At 41.1% G+C, this 26833-nt stretch overlaps 1 protein-coding gene across 2 annotated transcripts in view; it reads right to left on the bottom strand.

Moving 5' to 3' along the window:
• Positions 1-25940, bottom strand: part of LOC124290211 (sodium-dependent noradrenaline transporter-like) — an 88924-nt gene extending 62984 nt beyond the window's left edge. The window contains exons 1-10 of one of the 2 annotated variants that reach the window (XM_046726927.1): positions 25819-25940; positions 24908-25190; positions 24248-24380; positions 23724-23857; positions 22748-22851; positions 9752-9876; positions 9237-9349; positions 8015-8143; positions 7347-7446; positions 6842-6942 (exon numbers count right to left, since the gene is read on the bottom strand). In XM_046726927.1, coding sequence (XP_046582883.1) covers positions 6842-6942; positions 7347-7446; positions 8015-8143; positions 9237-9349; positions 9752-9876; positions 22748-22785 — 606 coding nt within the window. In that variant the 5' untranslated portion in view covers positions 22786-22851; positions 23724-23857; positions 24248-24380; positions 24908-25190; positions 25819-25940. The remainder of the gene's footprint in view (positions 1-6841; positions 6943-7346; positions 7447-8014; positions 8144-9236; positions 9350-9751; positions 9877-22747; positions 22852-23723; positions 23858-24247; positions 24381-24907; positions 25191-25818) is intronic. The other variant, XR_006901856.1, reaches the window with a different exon arrangement.
• Between the last annotated feature and the right edge of the window lie 893 nt (positions 25941-26833).

Raw genomic sequence — 26833 nt, 5'->3', positions numbered from 1 at the left:
ACCGGATTAAAACGGCATGTGGGACTCTCTTGAAGAAACGGCGTGTTTCTATAAGGGAACTTGCTGAAGTTGTGGGATATATGGTTGCTAGTTTCCCCGGTGTGAAAGCAGGACCTCTGTATTACCGTCGCCTTGACAACGGCAAGTCACGTGCCTTGCGAGCTGCGTCTGGCAATTTTGACAGTGTATTCGAGCTAACTTCTGAGCACATGGTCGACTTGACCTGGTGGGTGACCAATATCCACGCCGCTAACAAGCCTATTGTTGTTGCGCCTCCGGTTCTCACACTCCCGTCTGATGCTTCGCCTACTGGGTGGGGGGCAGCTTGTCTCAGTCACTCGACTGGAGGACGCTGGTCACGTGATGAAGCATTACGGCATATCAATTATCTTGAACTATTAGCAGCTTTCCTGGCGATCCGAACTTTCTGCTCATTGAAGTGTGACTGTCATGTGAAAATTCTAGTGGATAACACAACCGCAGCAGCCTATCTGAATAACATGGGCGGTAAGATACCTGAACTGAATTCTCTCGCAAGGGAGATATGGGAATGGTGCTTGGACAAACGGTTATGGTTAAGTGCAGCACATGTTCCTGGGACAGACAATGTTGTAGTAGATAGGGAATCTAGGGTGATGAAAGATAACACTGAATGGTACCTTGTGTCAGATGTTTTCTGTACAATATGTCAGAGACTTGGTTCTCCAGACATTGACTTATTTGCATCACGGCTAAACTATCAGATTCCACAGTATGCGTCGTGGAAACCTGACCCCGATGCATGTGCTATTGATGCATTCAGTTTTTCATGGTCGTCTAAGCTGTTCTATGCTTTCCCACCTTTCAGTGTTCTGAACCTGGTTATCAAGAAGGTGGAGGAAGACCAAGCTTGTGGCATCTTGATTGCCCCCGTGTGGCCGACACAACCCTGGTTCTCCAGACTGCTGAGACTGCTGACCCAACTGCCGCTCCTCCTACCCCCAGTCACTCAGATCCTCCGCCTGCCTCACAACGAGGACTCCAGACACCCGCTCAACAAGATGAAGATTGCAGCATATCGCTTGTCCGGCAATCTCTCTCGCGGAAAAGCATTTCGGAGAGAACTACCAACATCATTCTCCAGTCTTGGAGGAAATCCACGAGATCCCAGTACTCAACCTACATCAAAAGGTGGATTAACTTTTGTGTTAAAAGGGAAACAGATCAACTGTGTCCCACTGTGGTAGATGTGCTAGACTTTCTCACGGAATTGTACCATGAACACAACCTTGGCTATAGCGCACTGAATACAGCCAGGTCGGCACTGTCTACTATGCTCACTCTAGACAATGGATCTATTGGCTCACATCCGCTAATAATCAGATTCATGAAAGGTGTGTTTGAATCTCGTCCCGCATTGCCCAGGAACTCTGTGACATGGGATACGAGTGTGGTGTTGCAATATCTTAGAACGCTTTCTCCAGTACATGACTTATCTTTGAAAGATTTGACATTGAAACTTGTGGCACTTATTTCTTTGTTGTCTGGACAAAGAAGCCAAACTTTACATAGTTTAGATATTAGAAACATTACCGTTACTGACAGTAGTTGCACTATTAGAATAGCTACTTTACTTAAGCAATCTAGACATGGATTCCACCTTGGAGAAATCTCTATCCCGGCATGCGACCCTGATGTGAGGTTATGTGTTGTGACAGTGTTGAAGGAGTATCTAACCAGAACCGCCAGCCTGCGCGGGACAGAGACTCAGTTGCTAATTAGCTATGCCAAACCACATAAGCCTGTGATCAAAGACACTGTATCCCGCTGGGTGAAGGTCGTGCTCATGCGCAGTGGTGTGGACATGAGCATCTTCACCCCCCACAGCACACGCATGGCTGCTTCTAGCGCGGCCTCGCGGCACTCAGTGCCTCTGCAAACTATTTTACAGACTGCTGGCTGGAGCACCTCCAGTACGTTTGCGAAGTTCTACAATAAACCTGTCAAAGATCATGCATTTGCTTTATCACTGTTAAACAATACATGTAGTTAGAGTGTTCTTATATTATGTCTCACCATTGACACTGATTTTTGATATGATTGGATGTTTGCTGAAACCCATGTACATTTTTCTATTGCTCCTTATTAAAAGTTGATGCTTAAACTTTGGGTTGTCTGTTTGAAACCCTGTGACTTTAAACATCTCACGTGATCACGATCTACGACGTGATTGGTTGAAATGTAATCGAAGATTAAACGAAACTTACCTGTAAGTTGAGGTTGATATAGATTATATGAAACAATCACGAGTAGGAGGGATCAAGTGCCCTCCCGATGCATTCCCACCCTTTTTTCTACAGGTTTTCAAACACTTTAAATAATGACTCCTGGACTCGCCTCGTTCTCTCACTTGATCCCTCCTACTCGTGATTGTTTCATATAATCTAGATCAACCTTCAACTTACAGGTAAGTTTCGTTTAATCTTCGATTTTACACAGTTGTAAGAAGCGATTTTATTCGATAAAGATTGGTTTCCAATGACGCTTTTTCGCCACAGTCTGCAATAAGGGTCGTGATTGGTCAAAACCAGACACGTGACCTAAGGCAGCCAATCATATTACGGCAATGGATACCGGCCTCGTAAACGAAAACTTTTAGATTTAGACGAAAGTTTTGGGTAAAATAATGCTATTCTGAACATATTTAGCAAGAAATCGCTACATATCCGTAAATTATGGGACTTATTGGACGTATCGTGCTAGGTTATGACCTGTTACAAAAATGCTTCATGCATATATTTTCGCATTAAACATCGTGTCCGAGCGTGAAGATTGAGGCGGCGAGAGCCGAGATGTCACTTGTCAGTGACTTGACATGCATTACATGATCGCACAAAAAGATGGAAATAGTAATTTTATATGTACGTTTGACAACTTTTATGAATGCTGCTGTTGATTTTATTTATTAGTTCATTCAATTTATTTAATAATTTCCTCGAAACATCGTTACTTTGCTCTTTGAGAATGTTATTGTGGACCCGCTGCCGTAGCATGTGTCCGAGAATCGTTGTTTTCAATAACATTGCGAAAAATAGTTTATAATTAAATTCTGCCGATAATATATGATCAATTGAAATTTAATAAGTGTTTTCAGACATTGTGAAATGTGATGGATTTAATATATGAATCATAAGTCAGGTAAGTTCCTAAAATTATGTCTCATTTTGACGTGACTACTGCCTGGCCACTTAAGCGGCCTCCGGTGTCTGGGGACTCATAACGTTGTGGCCGCTTAAGCAGCCTGCGGTGTTGAATGGGTTAAGATTTAAAGTCACATCGGCAATATTTCAGCCATATCGTGACTAAAAGCAAGTAATGATTCTAGATTATATCAAGGTGATTATTAAAAGAAACAAAACAAAAAAACTGTCAACGAAAGACAGTAAAACAACTAGATTATCACAGATACAAATCTAAAACTAGTAATTAAATCTGAAATATTTTAACTATAAATGAAAATAAATATATTGTTTTGTCAGTTAACTTCAGAGATTCTTGATTCACCTATAACAAGAAACGAAATTTCAGAAATAACTGCAAATTCTAAAAGAAATAAGTTTGCCGGTGAAGATGACCTGATTCCTGAATTCTTTAGATATTCATCCGAAATCCTCCTCCCCTACCTTGAAATCCTTTTTAACGTTATGCTTTAAAAGTCATACTTTCCAGAAAAATGGACTTTAGGGATTGTAATTCCCTTGCACAAACAGGGATCAACTAATGACACCAACAATTATAGGGGTATAACTCTTTTTTGAGTGTTTTCAGTAAGACTTTTACCAGTATTATACATAGACGTTTAGTATTTTGGGCCGATTCCTTTGATAAGATAGATGAAGCACAAGCCGATTTCAGGCATATGTACTCTACAACTGATAATGTCTTTATTTTGCACTGACACTTGTGCAGAAATATTTAGCCTGAAAGGGAGAAAAAATGTATGCCATATTTGTAGATTTTGCTAAAGCGTTCGATTCAGTTAACAGAAACATGCTGTGGTCCCTTTGTAAATCTCAAGGTATCAGTACTAAAATTGGTAAATTGTTATGCTGCATATACCACAAGGTGAAGGCTTGTGTTCGAAACAATAACAACCTATCTGATACCTTCTGCTGTAACATTGGGGTAAGACAAGGATGTATACTAAGTCCATTTCTGTTTTCGTTCTTCATCAACGAACTATCGCTACAAATATACGAAAACTGTAACGAGGGCATCCAATTACATCCAGAAACTATGAAACTTTTTCTACTCCTTTTTGCTGATGATATTGTTATGTTCGCAAGCACAGTACCTGGACTTCAAAAGCTAATAAATCAACTTGAGTACTACTGTAAACAATGGAAACTGAATGTCAATTTCGATAGGACAAAGGTCATAGTTTTCAAAAATGGAGGGAAATTAGCAAAACGGGGAAAAAGGTTTTATAAAGGTGAAATATTGGAGGTTGTAAGAAGTTACAAATACTTGGGTGTACTTTTTACAAATCGACTAACTTGGTCATTGCACTGCAACAAAGCCGCACTACAGGCTAACAAGATTTTAATAGGCATTTTAAGAACCATAAGACCGCTCCCAAATATTAGCTTTGACACCTTTTTCAAAATCTTTGACACTAAGATTTGTCCTATTCTACTGTATGGTGCAGAAGTATGGGGTCAAGGAATCTATGACACATTAGAGAAGGTACATCTATATGCTCGCAAAAGAGTTTTAGGAGTACACTCCAACACCCCAAATGTTACAGTTTATGGGGAATGTGGGAGATACCCTTTGTATATATTTAGTTACATAAAAGTAATAAAATATTGGATAAGATTGCTTAAAATGCCCAGAACCAGATTCCCCCAAAAATGTTATGTTATGATGATGCTTTACGATGATAGAGGTAAAAATAACTGGACCTCTGGTGTCAGAAAGATACTTCAGTCTTGCGGCTATGATTATATCTGGGGAGAACAAAATGTGACAGCACCAGAGCATTTTATATATGATTTAACAACAAGGCTAAATGATATGTATTTTCAAAAGTGTCATTTTTCACTACGTTTACACATTAAGTTAAACCATTATTCCGGTTTTAAAGCATTCATTCGTACAGAAAAATATCTTCTAGACATTAATGTTAAGAAATTCAGAACAGCATTAGCCCGTTTCAGATGTAGTTCCCATGATCTTTTGTGTAATGCAAATTAGCAATGAAATGTATCGCTGAAAAACTGCACTGCACTGCACGTTCACGCCACTGGCTGCATTTCGTGGATGCTGTCCTCGCGATGAGCATTTTTCCACTGTTCAGTAGGTTCCAGTGCCTTCTGAAGTTTCTAAAACGCAAACATTTTAAATAACTATGACATTTGCTAGTATGATTTCAATAAATTCTAACGATGTTTTAATTCCATTCACCAGAGTAAGGCCAAATATTCGCCATTTTCTCGAAAGACGTTTGTATTAACAAGGCATGAAATATTCTATGTTACCCGTAAAGATAGAATGTTCACCATCCATTGTTTACGTCATCCATTGTTCACTAATTGATTATTCAAGGCCATTTGAACCATAGTTGTCTTCAAAGACGTTTCTCAGTAGCTTTGACATTACTTACTTTATCATAGTTTACACTGCTGAAATTTCAACGAGTATTGGACAGAATGTACTCGAAACTTGGAATAAGGAATTAGTCTGTCCCTCGTGAATTAATACTGTCCCTAGACAAAGTTTAGGAGATCATTAACTTTCGTCTGGCATAACATGCCCATTTTCTTGTAGGCTGTTGCTTATTCTTTACAAATACCTCCTTTAATGAAGTCCCACGAGTGGTGACAACCGTCCAGGTGAAGACTATGGGAAAAGGCAGGACTACTACAAGTGATATCATCCAACCGACTACATTGGCCCAGGCTGGGAAGATGTAGTCCCCATACTTGGGTGGTCGGTATGAATACCCGGAATAGGCAATTACCACCTGGGAAAGTATTAAATACGTTGTCGATCCGTTACAGTGTTCAATACAAATCTATTGACATTTGTATAAGGTATATATGGTCATAAATACCATTTAATCGAAAACATGTTTCCCGTAACTGTCACACGAGTCAAATGGGTAACACCGAGGGTATTTTACTTACGATAGTTTGCGACAGAGAATTTGATCAATAACCAAATGAAGACAGGATTTTACTGAATTACAGATAAATGAATATTCGTCTGTTTGAAACCGAAGCTGAAAAATTAAGATGTTTCTTTAAAAAGGATCACATTTCAGATGGGTACCACTGTACATTCAGAGAGAAAAAACAACATACATTTACGTTTCTCATGAACATTTCCATGTAAAATATGATCCGACCACCCAAAATGATCTTCCTTCATCCCGCTTAAAGTCACCCCGAAACCCTTCACAGATGCTGCATGACGTTTGACTGGCATTACCGGATCCTGCTTTGGAGATTGTACGTGCGCATCCATACATGATTCCATACTTTGCACACTGACGATTGCCTTCAATGGGCAGGCCAGCACAGCCGGACCATGTGCCTAGAACAACGGGCATTGAGGGTCACGCTTCTGACATCTCAGCTCTCTCAAACATGGCTGCCATCTTGCCGACAAAGCAAGATCCTGACAATCGTGTCATCCCCGCCATTACGCTCAGGTGTGCATAAGCTTCCATAGTAAATGTTTACAAAACTTCGCACTTTCTAAATAATCTAAATTGCTTTAAAGTAACCGACCAAAACTTTCTGATTATGATGTGATATAAATGTACACCGAAATACAACCACCTAAATCAGTATCTCACCAGAATAAGAACAGGGCACACGATCCGAATGCATACATGCATGAAGCCAGGTATCTTCTCCCCCCACAGCATACTGACATCTTCCTCCAGCCTCTTTGTGCCTGAAATAAAGTCAATACACTGTTTAGTAATTTGCCTTGGACTTGATCCTGTAAACATATGTATTGCTTTGTTTGTTTGTTTATCCTAGACATACAACAGTGGTCCGTAAATGATCGAGTTTAAGACAATCTAAGCCGGACCCGAAAGAAAGGAACCCTATAACATCCGAAATGCAACGCAACGTCCTTCTTTATGTTTGTTTAGTTTCTGTTTAACGTTGCACACTTTTTTCCAGCTACATGACGTCGGTCTGTAAATAACCCGACAATCTACCTCGTGACATTCCAAAACATGACGCATCATTCTGTGTTGTGTCTGTTTGTTGTTTAACGCCCTACTATGTAATTCTTCACCTATATGACGGCGGTCTGTAGATAATCTTATCCCGAGAACTAGCTATTACCATAACACCATCCCAGAACGATGCACTCCAGAAAGGCATAGAGTGCTAAGGCAGGGAAGTAAGCAAACCAGTCCACCAGTGTCAACACGTATATCCCTCCCTAGAAGTAAAGGAAAATACAACTGTCCAGGGTACGTATTCCAGCAATCATTTATTGAGTTACATCACCAGAAGTGAGTTATTACGCGGCACCTTTAGCAATATTCCAGCAATGTCACGGTGGGGGGCACCAAAATTGGGCTTAACACATTGTACCCATGTGAGAATCCAACCCGGGTCTTCAGTGGACGCTTTAACCATTAGCTTACCTCGTCGCCCCACATCACTACAAAGTAATAGCAGTGTGAATTTACGCCATCTCTAATCAGATCGACATCAATGTGTCATTCGACTCGAGATACGACACCTCGAGACTCGAGGTGAGATGAGGACGATTGAGGATGGCTTCTGTTCGGGAAATTTCGTCCATGGTGTTCAGTAAACACATAACAGTTCATTATCCATGCTTTTTCGTAGGTCAGTCAAAAATACTCTTGTTCTTTTTTCGCAATTTAAGTTTAATGTCAATTGTAAAAGGGATATTTAAGCTGAAAAGTGGGCTCTTTACATTGCGTAGAAATAACACCATTTAAACTGGGATCTACTTATGAACAAACGTCAAGACGTACCTGAGAGATATATAAGAGGGCGAACAGCAGCACTGTAGAAAGAACAACAGAGATTGTACACCAACGTCGTCTTCTCAGTAGAGGGAACTGGTCTCCCAGTGCTGTCACTATTATATCAATTCCTGGCACCTGCAAATTCAACATGAGTGAGAAAGTTAAATGAAAAAGTCATAGCGGTATTTCATAAGTCATGTACTGACTCGACCCAAACAACCAGTGAATAGAAGACAACCCCCCCAAAAAACAACAAAACAAAACAAAACAAAACCCCCCCAAAAACACACCAAAAAAAACAACAAAAACAACAACAACAAAAACCAAACAAACAAAAGAACACACAATTAGATTACAACAGCTTTGTATCTAAAACTAGTATGCAACCTCCAAAATGCATCACTATTGATAACATTTTTTACATGAAAGAATATATCGTTCGCCAGCAACCAAATCAAGCGCGACGCAATACGGGCAACAGGTGGTAATAAAATTCGTCTGCAGGCTGGTTTGTACGTTTTGGTTCACGGTGAATAACTGGATTTCTTTTTAAAAAAACGTCAGTTTTGCTTTTTTTGGTTTTACAGTTGGTATCCATGAGAAGGTGCTCATGTAACTTGATCTAATATAGAATAGTGTTATTGATGCAAATACCCAATCTGATAACGTGCATATTAGCATCCTTTTTCAAACACGACCGGCAATATTTCTGTGTTCTCAACAGTTCAGGAACTCTTGATACCCAAATCCCTTTTTTACTGTCCTTGTACCAGCTCGTGTATGACGTGTTATTGAGACAGTGGCGACATGGTAAGAAAGATGGCTTACCATGGAAAGATATCTTGGTAGGAAATAGCAAATGATCTCGTATTGTCCAGTAGCAAGAAACAGAGTAACGGCTCAAAAACTAAAATACTGATGGAAACTACATGCATTTATATCTGAAAATCAGTAGCGAGAGAGAAAAGGAACTTTAATTTATGTACCGTAGTAAATTTGCATCAATCTTTACCAAATATAGCATCATTTCCTTGTTATAACGTCTCGACAGATGTGCAGTTATTTAAGAAGTGAGTTAGTGAGTGCGTTTAGCAATATTCCAGCAACAACAGAAATGGGCTTCACGCATAGTACCCCTTTGGGAATCGAACCCTGGTCTTCTGCGTGACGAACTAACGCTTTTAATACTAGGCTACCCATTCGTCCTATTTTAAGAAGTATGTTTTACCAATGTATCTATTGCGAGTGCCATCAACGTAACGAACGTCAACACCAACCATAGCTGCGGTAAGGGAAGCGAGGCCAAGAAATCAGGGTACACGATGAATGCAAGGTTGAATCCTGTAACACACAATCATTAGACTATTTGATTAACATTTTAGACGTAAAGCGTAACATTTGTACATTATCCCTTTACATCAGACTAACTGTAAATGCGATTTCGCTAATTTCAACAGCAAAATTATATGTTTGTCTATCTTGCCCAAAAAGTGTTGTTCAGATCTGTACCGCATCTAATTTAAATCCTTGCGTAGGAATTCAAATAAGCATCTTCATCTCAAAAGTTAGCTTTGGAGGATAAAGTTTTGCTTTGTTGAAGGTACATTTTGCTAGGGTAGGTTTATTTGCATATAGACTTCATACAGTCTGCTATTGCTTTCATTCGAGGGCCTGTGAATACTGAGTTTAGTGGGAAACAATATGTCTGCTTATTAAAGTACACTTGAGCTTATTCTGTGGAACCTGATGATTGGAAATCCTCCACAGACAGTCCTTGTAGATTGGCAATGTGACCAATGATGGCGAAACAGGCGAAGCCAATGAATACGCCGCTCAATGCATCTACCAGGCAAGTCACTATTGCATCCCTGAAGGAGAAAGGAAAATGTCGCACTAAGCAATAGTCAATCAATATGACGGCGGTCTGTACATAATAGCGTGTGTACAAGTAAATATAAATAAGATATTTAACGGTGGAAGGAGGAAAAGAACCTCGTCATATTCAAACTAAAACGTAGCCTTCTGTATTGTCCTGTTTTCTTGCTGTTTAATGCCACACAAGGTAGTTCTCCAGCTATATGACGGCGGTCTGGAAATAATCTAGTGTGGGCAATAGGGGTGGGTATTGCAGAGAATTTTCATATTGCGATATATTGAGATGCGAAAGCATGTATTGCGATATGTATTGCAATTTCTAAGATGCCTAGCTGTTAGAACAATCGAAAAAAAAAAAAATACATTATGAGACAATAAAGGTATAGTTTTGTGATGACGTAACAATTGAATGACGTTATCCCGTCACTGCGCCATTCTAGTGTGCCTCCTCGTAATCGAATTATTTTACATTACGTCACAATGTAAGTGACGTCACGATGCATGTCAGTTGTCATCGCCTCGTACGGCCTCCTACAGTAAACTACTCCGTTGCATCCCGTTTCTTGGTTTGCAGTTGCTTCACGCAGCTAACATCACTGGTGGAAACATTACGTTTATGTTTTACGACGGTTAAAATGTGTCAATTCGACTCACAAGTTTTCAGCGACACGGTAACGTTCGCAATGTTTACATTCCCACAATGCAATCGTGGAATGTCGCTTGACTACTCCGCTTCATCTGGATGTACTGATCTAACTTACGTTGGTAGAAGAAATGCGACGTTGATATTGCCCCATATGGTTTACGTAAATGACAGATGTAATTAAAATAATTCAGAGAAGATATCTAATCCGAACGTAAACCGTCATCAAACTGTTATCATTTGTTTTTTTCTGGTAACGTTCGTCTTAACGTAGGGGGGGAGACACATCAATAGAACAGCGCACCAGTTAGCCCTGTGCGAGGATTCTTAATTTAGGTCACCGACACCGTCATTTGTTTTCTGCCTTAAATTAATCGTAATTATCCTTAGAAAGTATTAAATTTAGCATCTTAGAAAAAGATGTAAAGTTCGCTCGACCCCAATGTGTTTTGTAATAAAGTATAGTTTTGCCCTGAACTATTATAACATCAAAGCACTCGGACTACCGTCCTCGTGCTTCAATTATAATAGTTCAGGGCAAAACTATACTTTATTACAAAACACATTAGGGTAGAGCGAACTTTATTTCTTAAATATTGCGTGAAGTATTTTTACACAAAAAACTACTTATAATCGAGGTAATGCTTGATTTATATAGCAAATACACAGCAAAATCACTATGCTTCATTAAGCTTTAATAACAACTTTTATTCATGATTAAAAATAAAAATGTGAATAATATTTGGCACAAATGAAAAAAGGAAATATCCGAAGATTTCCGAGTGTTGCGAGGTTTTCCGAATGCAAGTCAAAATACCGGTTTTCGATCAGCGTATCGCAATACGTATCGTTTTCATGTCTGAACCGGTAACTACCGGTAAACCGGTTAGATTGCGCAGCCCTAGTGGGCGAGACAATCCTATGATGATACCACAGCCATCGATCTTCGCAACTGGGATACGATGACATACAAGTCAGCGAGAAATGTAGTAATTTGTCAACAGAATCAGCGGGACAAATCACCTGATCCCGTTAGTTGCCTCTTCCGACAAGCATATGTTGCTTGAGACCAATTCTAACCCGAATCTTCACGGGTTCCGTTTGGGAAGATAATGTATGCACAAATTAAGTAAAATTTTGCAATAGAATATCATGTCTTATAGTGTCAAATGCCTTTGAAAAATCCACAAACAGGCAGTAAAATCTCCCTTTCTTTTTTCCGGTATATTTGTGTATCATTGCTTGCAGACTATATATATTGTCAATAGTTGAGTAATTTGATCTGAAACCTGCTTGTAGCTCATCAATAATCATATTGTCTTCACAGAAAGTCTTGAGTCTCAGATTTAATATAGAAGTAAATACTTTACACATGGTATCAATTAATGAAATTCCCCTGTAGTTGTTAACATCATTCTTATCTCCAGATTTGAAAACAGGGCAAATAATACTTATGTTCCTAGCAGGAGAAAATACACCACTGTCAAATATCTGATTGAAAATGGCTGTAATTGTGGGTAAAATAGTACTTGCTGTATTTTTAAAATATTCTGTGACAACTCCATCAGGTCCAGGTGATTTATTATTTGCTTACTTTTTTATATGTTGTTCAACTTCTTGGCAGCTAATAGGTTGATTTAATTCCGCTCTGGTACCACTGTCATCTTCGTCTATAATAGGAGGTAAAGAGGTTGGATTTTCTGTTTTGAGGAGAGATGAAAAGTGATCCGTCCATTCCTGGGTACTGATTCCATCTGGCATGTGTGATTGTCTTCCCTGTTTCCGCAATTTCTAGAAAATTTTAGGGTTTCCTCTAGCATCAATTAGTTTTTGTTTCTGCTTGTCCTGGTAAGATTGTCTCTTGATAACAAATGCTTTCTTGAATTTAGTACGTAGCTCCCTGAATATGTTAAAGTACAAGTTATGGTATCTATGGCCCCTCAGTGCACGATATTTCTCATACGTTAGGTATTCAAGTTCACTGTCCCACCAGGGAGGTTGGCTGTATAATTTAGACTTGGAATTATGGTTAGAACTAGTGAAGTAGACTCTCTTGTTTATAGATGCTGCTTCTTGATAAATATCGACAAGTAAACATAATGCAGTGTTCACATCTGTTGGTATTAGGTGATCAATTTCATCCTTTAATAGATAATATAACTCTTTAAACTTAGATTTAAACACCGTACTGTTTTCCTCCTTCCAGAGATATCGTGACCAGGGAGTTGCTTCATTGACACTTGTCTCACACTTGTCAAGGGTTTGTATATCATTTAAACCTTGATGTTTGAAATCAAACCTACAGAAGACTGGAAAGTGATTTGAGTCATCTCGTGTACCAATACCCAAGTCCGAGATAAATGGATATAAGCTTAGCGAGGCTATCATATAGTCAACCGTGCTGGCCCCATTATGTGTGATACATGTATATTCACCTTGCTTGTCTTGATGACATCTCCCATTCAAAATATGAATGCTGAATAATTTACACAGTTCCATCAGCTTCTTACCAAAATTATTACAAGTATCTGAATCCTTGTTGTTCCTGGGAGCTGCAAAGCTGTCAGTAGGGTAGTCATCAATGCCTTGCTGTATGAAGTCAATGTTATCTTCCGGTATGTAGTCAAGGAATGTTTTAGTCCTAGCATTCAAGTCATTCAAGGATGTTGGAATAAAGGGAAAATTGTATAACCTTCTTATCTCTATGTATTCGAGCCTGTGTGCCTGTGTGAGGGGTTCAAGAGGATTAACAGATTACTTCAAGTGTAATATTGACACCCGTCAAGGCTGTATTTTGAGCCCTCAGCTATTTATCGTATTCATCAACAAGCTTTTAAAACAACTGGAAGATGTTGGAGGAGAAGGTGTTTTTATCTCACAAGATTTTAAAAATGTTTTTGCCATAATGTTTGCAGATGATGTGTCATCTGTAGCTTATTCAGCCATTCAACTCCAAAAGAAAATATATGTTCTGAACTTATTTTGCTTAGAAACTGGAATGAAAGTGAACTTGAAGAGAACGAAACTCATGGTCTTTAGAAATGGAGGACCCCTCAGAAGTTATGAAAAGTGGACCTACAATGGCGAAAACATTGACGTTGTACCCTTCTACAGATATTAAGGCATTATGTTTACACCCAAACTGATTTGGACAAAGGCTCAAATTTCTCTAGCTTCCCAGAGTTCTAAAGCTGTGATGGCTATAAATAGATATCAGAGGACACTTTGTGATATTCCTTGTAAAGATTTGTTCAAAATATTTGACAGTATTGTTACTCCTATCCTGTGCTATGGCTCTGAAATTTGGGGATTTGACTACAGCAAAATAATTGAAGATGTTCATGTGAAAATGTGCAAATCTTTTCTCAAAGTGTCAAAGAATACCTGTAATGTAATGGTGCTAGGTGAGTGTGGTAGAGCTCCACTGCAGCTTACATATATGACAAGAGCTGTCAAGTACTGGTGAAGGCTGATACAAATGGGCCCTGAGAGCCTCCTCCACCAGTGCTACAGGTTGCTCACTGCCCTTGATGATATGGGACGCACCACTTATGCTACTAATACTAAAAATATTTTATTCAGATTTGGATTTGGATATGCATGGATTTCCCAAGATGTTGGAGACAAAAATATTTTCTTATCAATGTTTAAGCAGAGACTATTTGACAATCTACAACAAACCTGGAGTGTCAATGTTAATAACCTATCCGACTCTTATTCATATAAACAATATAAATCCCTACTGACTGTTGAATACTATCTGAACTCATCACTTCCATCTCGCTCAAAAAGGATCTTATCAAGCTTCAGATGCAGTAACTTTAGAATAGCTGTCAACACTGGAAGACATCAAGCTATACCATATGAAGAAAGACTCTGTCCTCTCTGTTTATCCCCCCAAAAGTATTTTATTGAGAATGAATATCATGTACATCTAATCTGTGAAGCTTACAGTTTTTTTCCGTAATACACTTATTGGTAAATACATCAATACTACCTCTCAACATAACTATATTTCTATAATCACTTCTCATAATTATGATATTTTGCATAACACTTCAATCTTTTTATTTAAAGCACAACAAATAAGGCAAAGTAATATATAATATATTCATATCATGCATTTGTACTATTTTATGCTATGGAATGTATGTAAATATGTATTATGCGCAGGGATATTTTGTAACCCTATATTGTCTGTATTTTGGGCCAAAGGCCTTATACTGAATAAATCTGTCTGTCTGTCTGTCAAATTAAGTAGAGTTACAAATCAAATTTGACAACATTTCAATCAAATATACTAAGCAGCAAAAGAAACGTCAGTTTGGAATTTTCCATCGCAGAAACTGTAAACTCATTTAATGTTTTGATTGTATACTTTTGACAACATCTCCAACTTTACCTGAGCAAAGACATTCCTTCCCAAAGTCAGAATGGAACCCAGGAAATGGTCTCAAAAACGCAACCTGATCTCGGAGAAGGTCTGGTGTTCTCCATGTTTTTCATGCTACTCATGCCACACGTGCTGTTCACAAGGACCAGCCCTATAAAATGCACCCCAAACCTGGTTGAAACATTCAAATTACAACGTCAGCAGGATGCAGCGACTCATGACTGCTCAGAGGAACCAGGCGCTAGGAAGACGTGAAGCTGGCCACACTACACAAGCCGTTGCCAAACACTTCCAGGTCAACGTTCGGACCATCTACAGGCTGCAGCAACGTTTCTGGGCCACCAACACCACAAATGATCGCCCCCGTACTGGCAGACCAAGGGTGACCACAAGACGACAAGACCGCCATGTTGTGCGACAGCATGCGCAGATTCCCTTCATGCAGGCAGTAGTTATATATATTGGGGGTTCTATTACAGGGTACCTTATAGGCTTATTTCTACGTAATTCCACTCCCAGCACCTAGGATAGAATAGTGATTTTCGAGCAGAGACATCATTCCATATACAGCCAAGCTCGCCAGCCTAGACCCATTTTCGCTAGGGCTACCCATTTTTTCAGCTACTACAAATCAACTACTGACTAGACCTCAACACGCCGAGTGGAGTTTCCTTTATAGGGGGTCTTAGAAACTCCCAGCGTGTCGAGGTCTAGTCAGTGGTTTATGCACGTGTGTGTGTGTGCGTAAGTCGTGATGCCGTCGATGGCGATCCACCGTATGGTATCCATGGGCGACAGCGAGGTCTTGTTGAGAGTGATGCCGTAGATGTTGTGTTTGTCGCTTCTCAACGCATTCAGAGCTTGTTTGAAGAGGACGTGTTTGATGTGTTGTTTCACCACGGTTTTTTTTACCCCTTTCGCCTTTCGAATCTCACCATTGTCGGCTTTCAGGATGGAATACATCTTGGGTCTCAATCTGATGTATTTGGCGATATGTGTGCCCGCGCATTCGTCCTTCATCTTGCCGAGGACCTTTTTATTGGTCGTGCTGTGTAGGGCGTGGCCTTTGGGGAAATCGCTGGTATCGTACAAGTGGCTGTGTTTCGCCATGTCCTCGTACACGTCCTCGGTGTGTATATTCAACAACAAGGAATCGGTGTCCGTGTACAGCAGCTAGCATCGATCGCCGTACTGTTGTTTGAGTTGGTTGTAGTAGAAATCGTACATGAGATGTTTGGACAGGTCCAGGATGCTCATCCCCACGTAGATGGGCCGTTTGAGCTTGATGAGGCTTTTGTTCATGTGGAGCGCTGCCAAGTCGTTATCGAATAGCTTACTTTGGTTGAATGCGGGGCTGCCGAATAGTTTTTTTAGTTTTTCCTCCTGGTGCGATCGCACAAGTTTTATGTTGACGCGTTTCCTCAAGGTTTCCATGGTTTTGCCAATTACCGAATTGTTCATGAGTTTGTTGGTTTTTTTCTCGAAGACGCTCGTGGCTAGATTTCTCAATTCGGTGTTCAACCGAATGTACGGTTCCATCCAGGGTTTTTGATCAAATTTGAGCACTCAGTGTATTTTGGTCAGCTTCATACCAAGCGACAGGTACAGCTGCAGGTTGCGATAGTGCACGACGTACTTGGTTTTGTTCATCAAGTTTGGGACGAGTTTTTCCACCTGAGCCAGTGTGTTCTTGCTAATAGTTGGACATCCAGTCTCGATCAACCATCAATTGTTCGGGAGCAAGCGGATAACTGTTGTGCGATCCGTGCAATGCTTCGGGGTACTCCAAATCCACTTTGAACAGGTAGCCTATCTCGAAGTTGTCGGGGATGGCCATAATGTTCTTCGGATTAATATGCTCGCTATTAACCCATTCGAACCCGCCCGTAGGCAAATACTGACTCATAGCCCAGCCATACAGGTTGTTGGCTTCGAGATAGAGGAGATGATTGGCGGGCTTGTTTGAATCGTAGTTTTTCACGTATTGGTTGTTGGCTTTCGCGTACCGTTTGGAGACCATGGAAATCCCGCCGTGCATGCCTTTCTCGATGAACAGGTGCTTGTCATAATTGGTGAACAATTCCTGTTTGACGCCCGTTTTCTTCAGCAGCGATTCCGACGAGAGACCGGGTCTGGTGTGGTACCACGCTGGGTCGAGTTGATACTGTTTCAAACACGTTTTTCTGAACGTCTCGAACACGTCGGCCGGCAGCAGCACGTCCGTTTTCAAGTAGAGATCATGATAATCGCCTAAATGCGGACAGCCCAGTTTCTCCCACACGTTCTGGGCATGGTCGTAATCGTCCTGGGAGATGGTGGTGTCGGTTAAGTTGCAAATCACCGGTGGTTCCGTTTTTCCATCGCATCGGACGACCACATACCTGATCCCGTAGGCTTCGAGTTCCTGCGTTTTGTACGTGAAACTTTTTTCCGGGGATAGAGCGACGGTGTTCACCTGTTTGATGAGAGCTTCGAAGTCGGCGTAGATGAGGTAGGGCACGGGCATTTGATGTTTGTGGTTGATGAATTTTAAGATGTTTCTATTTTCTCAAGGCATATCGATTCTGATCGCCGTCTCTCGCACGCCTCGGCAATCCTCCCGGTGCGATTCTAATAAATCAGCACTAGAATACCCATGCAGGCACTGTTCACAGAAAAGTTTCTTTTCTCTGTGCGTCGATTGATCGTACAACAGTCAGCTCAAACTTTTAATCGCCGTGAAGTGATACTGGTCGCCTTTATTGACTAGGAATAAATTGATTCTGCGGACGTTTTTTACTCTCACAGAGCTTATCCTGTGCACGATGGTTTTGTCGCCTTCATGGCCGAACACGTTGACAACCAAAGGCTTTTGTTTTTCGAGTCTGGTCCAGTAGGAGATGGGCGTTAAGCGTTCTAGACCCATGAAGTCGAACGGATTACCCGTCAATTCGTGGTAAAAACTATGACTACCACCATCGCGCAATAATTATTAACATCGTCGCCTTTGGTTTCGGGATTAACGGGGGCCTTTTTGAAATGCTTGGACACCGGTATGTGCAATCCACCTCTGAGCGGTATGTAGTTCGCTATGTCGAGATAAACGGTGTTAATTTTGTCTTCCACCCATCCAGAGCCCATGTGGGTATATTTCTCCAACGATTCTTGAATTTTTCGAACATGTTGATTCAATCGATTCTGGTTGAGTTAGGACTTCCTGTTTGCCTCGTGAAATCGTGAAATAGGGCACAATGGACTCAGTACTACCCTCCGTCTGAGGTTTTTGGAGCGTCATTTTCATCATCAGTTGCTTTTAAAATCGTTTAATTCCTCACAAAGTTTACTGTCGATTAAGGGTTTGATTTTATCGGTATCGATATTAGAATCGACCAACATTTTCCAACCTCGGAGATACTTACCCACAGCATAGTCTGTTGGCACAAATCGCAGTTCGACCGGCTCAGTGTCTTCCAGGAGTTTGATCAGCTCGGCTTTCCTCATGAGAGAATAACCAGTCAATCCATGTTCTTTAGCTCGAGCTTTGAGCTCTCGTACAGTTTGGGGGTTGTCATAGTTCATACCGAGCGAGGCCAGCAATTTGGCTTTCCTCATATGAGAATAACCAATCACACCACGCTTCTTAGCCAAAGCTTTCAGTTCTCCGACAGTAGCCATGTTGTATGCCATATGAAAGCTGTTTCTCTAGTTTGCTGTATTCCAAATGAAAGTCAAATGTCTAATAGGGTGTTCAGTGATGATGGGAGGTAACTCCGCCAGCCTTCTCTAAAATGAAGCGCCCGTAAAATCTTCGAAATGTTAATCTTCCTGAGTCTCCTAAATTCACTTATAAAATGTTAACGCCTCTTAGTGATCGCTTTCATTCTGACGATGTCAGCCCCATGGGCTTTGCATAAAGAATACTGACATTTGACCCCTACACCACATACTTGACACGCATAATTGGGATGACCCCCTTCTCACACTTTGAGCATGTTTGTGGCAATATTCAGTCGTACAGCGTTTTCCACATTCCACGGGTTTGCCCAGCAGTACCCACTTGCAATGGTAAGTTCCCAAGGTCCGATACTTGTATATACACTTAAGGTACACAAATGTCTAAATGTAGTCCAAATGAAATGCACATTCCATTCTCAGCCACACACGGAGCTAGAAACAAATCGTTCCACCAGGGATACAGAATAGAATACCTCCAGCATACCCCGCAATATACATTCTGCCACGATTTCCAAACTGTATTTTTGTTGCTGTGTATTTTTTTTCTAGTCCATGTAAAACATTCAAGCCTTCCTGACCAAGAACAAGGATCTCGTAAAAGATTCACCTTAAACTGCTTTGTAAATGTCAACATAACATAGCTAAAAAAAAGTTCCGTCTGGGATTCGAATGCTAAAACTCAAAACCGCCACGTTCCCTTCAGACCAGCAGTTTCACTCTGTCAAGTGGCAGTGCATTCAAGCTATGTCGGCATTTAGACGATATTCATGATCTCTACTTGAAAACGGACATGCTGCTGCTGGCCGACGTGTTCGAGACGTTCAGAAAAACGTGTTTGAAACAGTATCAACTCGACCCAGCGTGGTACTACACCAGTCTCCGTCTCTCGTGGGATGCGGTGCTGAAGAAAACGGGCGTCAAACAGGAATTGTTCACCAATTACGACATGCACCTGTTCGTCGAGAAAGGCATGCACGGTGGGATTTCCATGGTCTCCAAACGGTACGCGAAAGCCAACAACCAATACGTGAAAAACTACGATTCAAACAAGCCCGCCAATCATCTCCTCTATCTCGAAGCCAACAACCTGTATGGCTGGGCTATGAGTCAGTATTTGCCTACGGGCGGGTTCGAATGGGTTAATAGCGAGCATTTTAATCCGAAGAACATTATGGCCATCCCCGACAACTTCGAGATAGGCTACCTGTTCAAAGTGGATTTGGAGTACCCCGAAGCATTGCACGAATCGCACAACAGTTATCCGCTTGCTCCCGAACGATTGATGGTTGATCGAGACTGGATGTCCAACTATCAGCGAGACTTGTTGGGCGAGAATACACTGGCTCAGGTGGAAAAACTCGTCCCAAACTTGATGAACAAAACCAAATATGTCGTGCACTATTGCAACCTGCAGCTGTACCTTTCACTGGGTATGAAGCTGACCAAAATACACTGAGTGCTCAAATTTGATCAAAAACCCTGGATGGAACCGTACATTCGGTTGAACACCAAATTGAGAAAACGAGCCACGAGCGACTTCGACAAAAACCTCTATAAACTCATGAACAATTCGGTAATTGGCAAAACCATGGAAACCTTGAGGAAACACGTCAACGTAAAACTCGTGCGATCGCACCAGGAGGAAAACACCGAAAACTGATCGCCAGCCCCGCATTCAACCAATGCAAACTATTCGATAACGACTGGCAGCGCTCCACATGATCAAAAACCACATCAAGCTCAAACGGCCAGACTACATGGGGATGAGCATCCTGGACCTGTCCAAACATCTCATGTACGATTTCTACTACAACCAACTTAAACAACAGTAAGGCGATCGATGCGAGCTGCTGTACACGGACACCGTTTCCTTGTTGTTGAATATACACACCGAGGACGTGTACGAGGACATGGCGAAACACAGCCACTTGTACGATACCAGCGATTACCCCCAAGACCACGCCCTACACACCACGACCAATAAAAAGGTCCTCGGCAAGATGAAGGACGAATGCGCGGGCACACATATCGCCGAATACATCGGATTGAGACCCAAGGTGTATTCCATCCTGAAAGCCGACAATGGTGAGATCCGAAAGGCGAAAGGGGTAAAAAACCCGTGGTGAAACAACACATCAAACACGCCCTCTTCAAACAAGCTCTGTTCAAGAATAAAACGTTTCAAACACCGAATGAATGCGTTGAGAAGTGACAAACACAACATCTACGGCATCACTCTCAACAAGACCTCGCTGTCGCCCATGGATACCATACGGTGGATCGCCATCGACGGCATCACGACTTACGCATACGGACACACGTGCATAAACCACTGACTAGACCTCGACACGTTGGGAGTTTCTAAGACCCCCTATAAAGGAAACTCCACTCGGCATGTCGAGGTCTAGTCAGTAGTTGATTTGTAGTAGCTGAAAATATGGGTAGCCCTAGCGAAAATGGGTCTAGGCTGGCGAGCTCGGCTGTACATGGAATGATGTCTCTGCTCGAAAATCACTATTTTATACTAGGCGCTGGGAGCGGAATTACGTAGAAATAAGCCTATAAGGTACCCTGTAATAGAACCCCCATTATATAACTACTCAGGCATCCAAAACAGCCCGAGAACAGCCCACACAGTGAGGACACACGGAAGACCAATCAGTACTGATACAGTACGCCAACGTCTTAACAGCGGGAACATCAATTGCCGTATACCTTACCGTGGACCTATCCTCCCCCTCGTCATTGGCGTGAACGTCTACAGTTTGCCCTACAACACCAAAATTGGCGATACGGGCAATGGAGAACTGTTCTATTCACAGATGAGAGTCGGTGCTGTGTATCAACTGCAGATGGGAGAACAAGAATATGGCGACGATGTTGCCAGCGTTACTCAGACCAATGTGTTATGGAAAGAGACTCATGTGGAGGTGCAAGCATCATGGTATGGGGTGGAATATAGACCTGAACCAGAAAGTGGGTCCTGTGGTGTTCCAGAACCTAGGTCCACGGAGAGGAGGCGGCATCACAGCGGTGCGCTACATCGACCAAGCTCCCAGATTTCACACGTCACCGGAACAACAGTTTCAAGCATAATAATGCCCGGACCCATACTGCCAGAGCTACAGAGGACTTCCTACTGCAGAACGGTGTCAACATTATGCAGTGGCCAGCCCTTAGTCCTGATTTATACCCAATCGAACATCTTTGGGATGAAATTCAGAGGAGACTGAATAATGCCATACCAAGGCCGAACACAGCCGATTTATTGCGCCAGGCCTTTCTCAGAATGTGGTTCCAAGTGCCAATGGCCTTCATCAATCGATTGGTGCACTCTATGCATAGACGCTGTGCTGCAGTTATTGCCGCTCGTGGTGGTCACACTAGATACTGATGTCAAGAGTCTGAATGGACTGCAAACGTTCACGTAATGTCTTGAAATTCTGCTGAGTTATTCACTGATATGTCAAGATATTGTACACAAAACATGTGTTTGATCCGCTCATTATGTCCATTTTTGTAATGATTTGACTACAGTACCTATCTAATTTTGAATTCGTACTGACGTTTTCTTTTGCTGCTGAGTATAGTCAGACACATGCCTGATCAAGTTATTCATGTCTTATGACAAGTATTGACGGCTGAAGACCAACATCACGGATTAAATACGCTGAATGTGTATCTAACAAAACCGTTAACTAATCGAAAATAGTCTTTCTGCAACTGCAGACCTCATGGCAATGATGCTGAATATAACAAGTTCGTACTGTCTTCAGCAAGCCATGCTTGCCACAAAAGGCGACTATGCTTGTCGTAAGAGGCGACTAACGGGATCGGGTGGTCAGGCTCGCTGACTTGGTTGACGCATGCCATCGGTTCCCAATTGCGCAGATCGATGCTCATGCTGTTGATCACTGGATTGTCTGGTCCAGACTCTATTATATACAGACCGCCGCCATATAGCTGGAATATTGCTGAGTGTGGCGTAAAACTAAACTCACTCAGTCACTCACTCGTACTGTCCGTCGGACAGATTCCACTGTTTGATAAGGCAAAATAGGGAGACAATTATATGAATGGATCACTGAAGGCATTACTTCCGATGTCAACATACTTGAGACAGCGGTTGTTTATGATGTTGTGGCCAGCCATTGTGACAATACACCCAGTAGACACACCTAGAGAATACAGGCTATAACCAAGAGCCTCGATCCATACCTTTAAACAAGAAATGGGAAACCATTATTAATTCAGAGGCTATAAATAGTGATTGGTCTATCCGTATAACCGTTACAAAATATCTACGTCATCAGCTCTGAGGAGGAAAGCAGATTGTCCTTTCCAGAGAAACATTTATTCCTTTCACTTTTACCTCTGTATTTCACTTTTACATCAGATCCCCAGTAAGGTGGTCTGGCTTTGGTGACTGGTGGTCTATAGCTCGTATTTTATTGGTATTACATGTAATATTGATCTTTGTGTTGGATGAAGTCTTTTATCAATTGAAATGGTTAGGTTTTAGATTCAAATTGTGATAGCGTGCTTATGTTTTACTGTCCTTTGCGACAGATATTTCTCATAATTAAGCCAAATGTTTCTCGTCACTATATGGTCGAAACATTGCCGATGTGAAGTAAAATTTAACTCACTCACTCACTCACTTTTACATCAGTATATTTATAGGTGATACAGCTTCATTTGTTTGGTGTGCGGCGGGGGCAGCCTTGTGGGTAAAGCGTTCGTTCGTCACACCAGAGACCTGGGTTCGATTTCCCACATGGGTAATATGTGTGATGCCCCTTTCTGGTGCCCCCCGCCGTGATGTTGCTGGAATAATGCTGAAATATCGCTCACTCATTTGTTTTCTATATGAAACCTGAACACCAGAGAATAGTCCGTGTGGAGTAGAACCTAAAATAGTAGTGAGCATTATATGAAGTTGACTGCAAAAAAGTGATGACACAAGGCGTTAACGAAAATGTTGAGGATATAGTCTGCCCACTTACTCTTGATCCTTACAGCCTTTCAGATTTGGGGTTGATATGGTAACAAATCACATTTCACGAAAAGGGTAAAAGCTTTCAACTTACCCTTGGTTCTTTAGCCTTTCAAAATTGGGGTTGATGTAGAAATAAATCCCATCTGCGGATCCTGGTAGTAGACAGCCACGGATGAGGAAGATGAAGGTAAGGATGTAGGGAATAGCCACGGTGACATACACAAGCTTAAATTAAAGAAACAAATTTACCAAGTTTATATGTATGCTTATGTTAAAACCAACTCTTCATACTTGACATTACAACAAATATGTACACGCAATTACTTTTTAGTTAATACGTGGGGTTTTAAGCTGTTTCTGGAATTGTCAACACCATACTAGATTTTACTAAAGTGTTTAACGTTGAAACCATGCAGACATGAAGGTGGGAAGTCCGTGATATAACTGTAACACTGTTCTCCCCAGTTTAGAAATCAAGTCACTTAGCTATCGAGACAAATATCTTCCTTTGATTACGGTTAGTTTTCCAATCAAAGACATACTTCTAGGGTGCTTATAATAGCTTTACGCTAGAACCCGGCACTGTGAAATGAGACTCTCTGTATCTGTATGTACCTTCCCGGTAACTTTTATTTCTTGAGAAACCCACAGAAACAGAAGTCCCATTGTGATGGCCAGACACCCAGCCAGAGGCCACCTGATGCCACCCAGATGCTCCAGACCATCGGTCACTTGCAACACCTGGAATCTAATGAAACAACATATTTTAGTGGGTAACTTCATTTCAACTGACGCGAATCGGAACTAAAATATCTGCACCTTCTGACGATATGGGTTCAGGAGGTTTACAGAGAATGGTTTATTCATATTTGGTTTTACATTGTTTGGTGTGCATCAGGTGCTTGACTATAATATCCTGAGTATAAGTCAAAGAAAAGTTATACAACGCGTTTCTATTAACAGATACAAAACACAACACATCCACAGTACTTCAGCAATATAGGAGTTACTAGTTATAAACTTAGACACCTATAGGCTATAACATTGTCTACAAAGGTAAAACAACAAGTCACAAGTTTTGCATGAACTATATATTTAGCAAGTATCTATTAGGTAATATCCACGATAATAACGAACTAAAGACCATGCTTCCCATTTTCCCTTAGAAGGAACACTCAGCACAGTTGTATTAGGGATAGCAGTATTGTGTGGTCTCAAATGATAAGATGACTTCCACAGTGACTAAAGCAAACTAAATAACCGACAACATTATACCTCCAGAATTCTTCAGCACCGGACAGGTGATCGTGAATTCCACCAGAATCTGAAGAAACGTTCCCAACGTTATCATCACGAGTTGGGTAACTGGTGCTGTTATTCCCTGTGGTGTTTTCTAAATTATAGGATGTGCACGCAATGGTGTTCCAGTGGTTGTCACAGTTGTTCCAAGGAAAGTTGTCGGAGAAGGAATGGTAGAGGTAGAACATGAACCAGCAGAAAATGACGCTGAAGTAGGTGGAATACAACCACGAATATATGACGCCACCTAAACCAATACCTGCAGGAAGGAACATTTGATTTGTGTCTTGGTGCAATTCAAACTTTTGTCACCATAGGTTATCCTGTTCAATTTTTTTCGAATCATGTCGGAATAAACACGTAAATTCCTTTTGCCTGATGTTATTTTGTTTTCAGAATGTTATTTAGTTCCTCAACCACCTTTGGAAAACGTGTTAATTTATTCGTTGACGGTCATACTTAGAAAGGATTATCTATAGACTTTAGAATATGCTGTCCAGATATTTCCTAACCTTCTGCAGAATATGTAATCCTAAACTCTGCTTATGCAGGTTTAATAGATGACGACATTACTGAGTGAACGACTTATGGTCCCTAGTATGGTGATCAACCTTCAGTTGTTGGCAATCTATAGCCTGTTTTTACATTGTCTTGTTATTTCTAGTGAAAATGGTTTAGATTTAATTTCTATTTTTAAATGGATATCGGTGATACACTAGTAGTTTTACTGTTCTTCCTCGACAGGCTTTTATTTTCTAATTTTATTGATCTATTATATAATCATTGTATTGTTCTCGTCACGATATGGCTGAAATATTGCCGATTCGACGATAAATATTAACTCACTCACTCACTGAGTGAACGAAGGGCAGCGGACATAGATTTACCTTTGAAAGGCGGACACAGATGCCAAACGTTGATAGGTCCACTCTGTGAATACTGACCAATGACCATCTCCAGGTAGACACATGGCATGGTAACTATTATGGTGAACAGCAGGAAGGGTATCAGAAACGCACCTGTTCGAGTTAAAAGATTACAACGGGTTACTTGTAGTCATGTTACACGACACCTGAACATTGCTGTTGCCTTTACAATGTACACCAAACGGTGGCGGTGAGTCAGCCATTTTCATTATTCTTAACAGTTATTTCAGAATTGTGTTTGCACAAAACATCATGGACAAACAACAATCATGTCACGATCATGCCCCGAAGAATACAGGGAGGTGAAAGATAAAGCGAACAATCCACGCCGTGTGCAGGTTTTGTCGAGATCTTGGAGAACATATTCCTCACCTATGCAGGTCTGAGTTTGAAAAGAAACACAATAACTGTCGTCTTGAAATATCACATAAACAGAAAGAAAGGTCAGAAAAGGAAACCTGTTCCCACATATTAGTATATCAATGATAACATTAACAGATGGCACCTACCACCACCATTCCTTGTGCAGAGGAAGGGGAACCTGATGAACGTGCCCGATCCGATACCATATCCGAGCACAGTGACGATATAGTCCAGCTTATGACGCCAATGCTCATGCATTTCGTTGTAGACACTATCTGTAACACGTTTACGGAACAGAAATGTGTTTAATTTTTCCACATGATTCTATTCAACTTTGTTGTAGTTAAGTTCTGTTACAGTCTTATGAAATAGAAGGAAAACGAAATTAATTAAAGGTTTTGCATATGTGCACAAAAATTTATTGTTATGAAAAAGTGTATATACATAGAGCTTGTTATGAATTGCACCTGCAATTTTGTTCAAGTTCATCGATGTGCTTGTAAACCGGAGTCAAATTATCCTCAACATTTTCTGCTTTCTTGTACGTGACTGACAGTGTGTTTTAGTGGCTGAATTTCGATGTTAATAGTCTATTGCAAATACTTCCTACTTA

The sequence above is a fragment of the Haliotis rubra genome, unplaced genomic scaffold (assembly GCF_003918875.1).
Source record: "Haliotis rubra isolate DU_JTF1 unplaced genomic scaffold, ASM391887v1 Scf1122, whole genome shotgun sequence".
In the NCBI taxonomy this organism is placed as follows: domain Eukaryota; kingdom Metazoa; phylum Mollusca; class Gastropoda; order Lepetellida; family Haliotidae; genus Haliotis; species Haliotis rubra.
The sequence above is the reverse complement of the archived record's forward strand: the minus strand, read 5'-3'. Positions and strand labels throughout refer to the sequence as shown.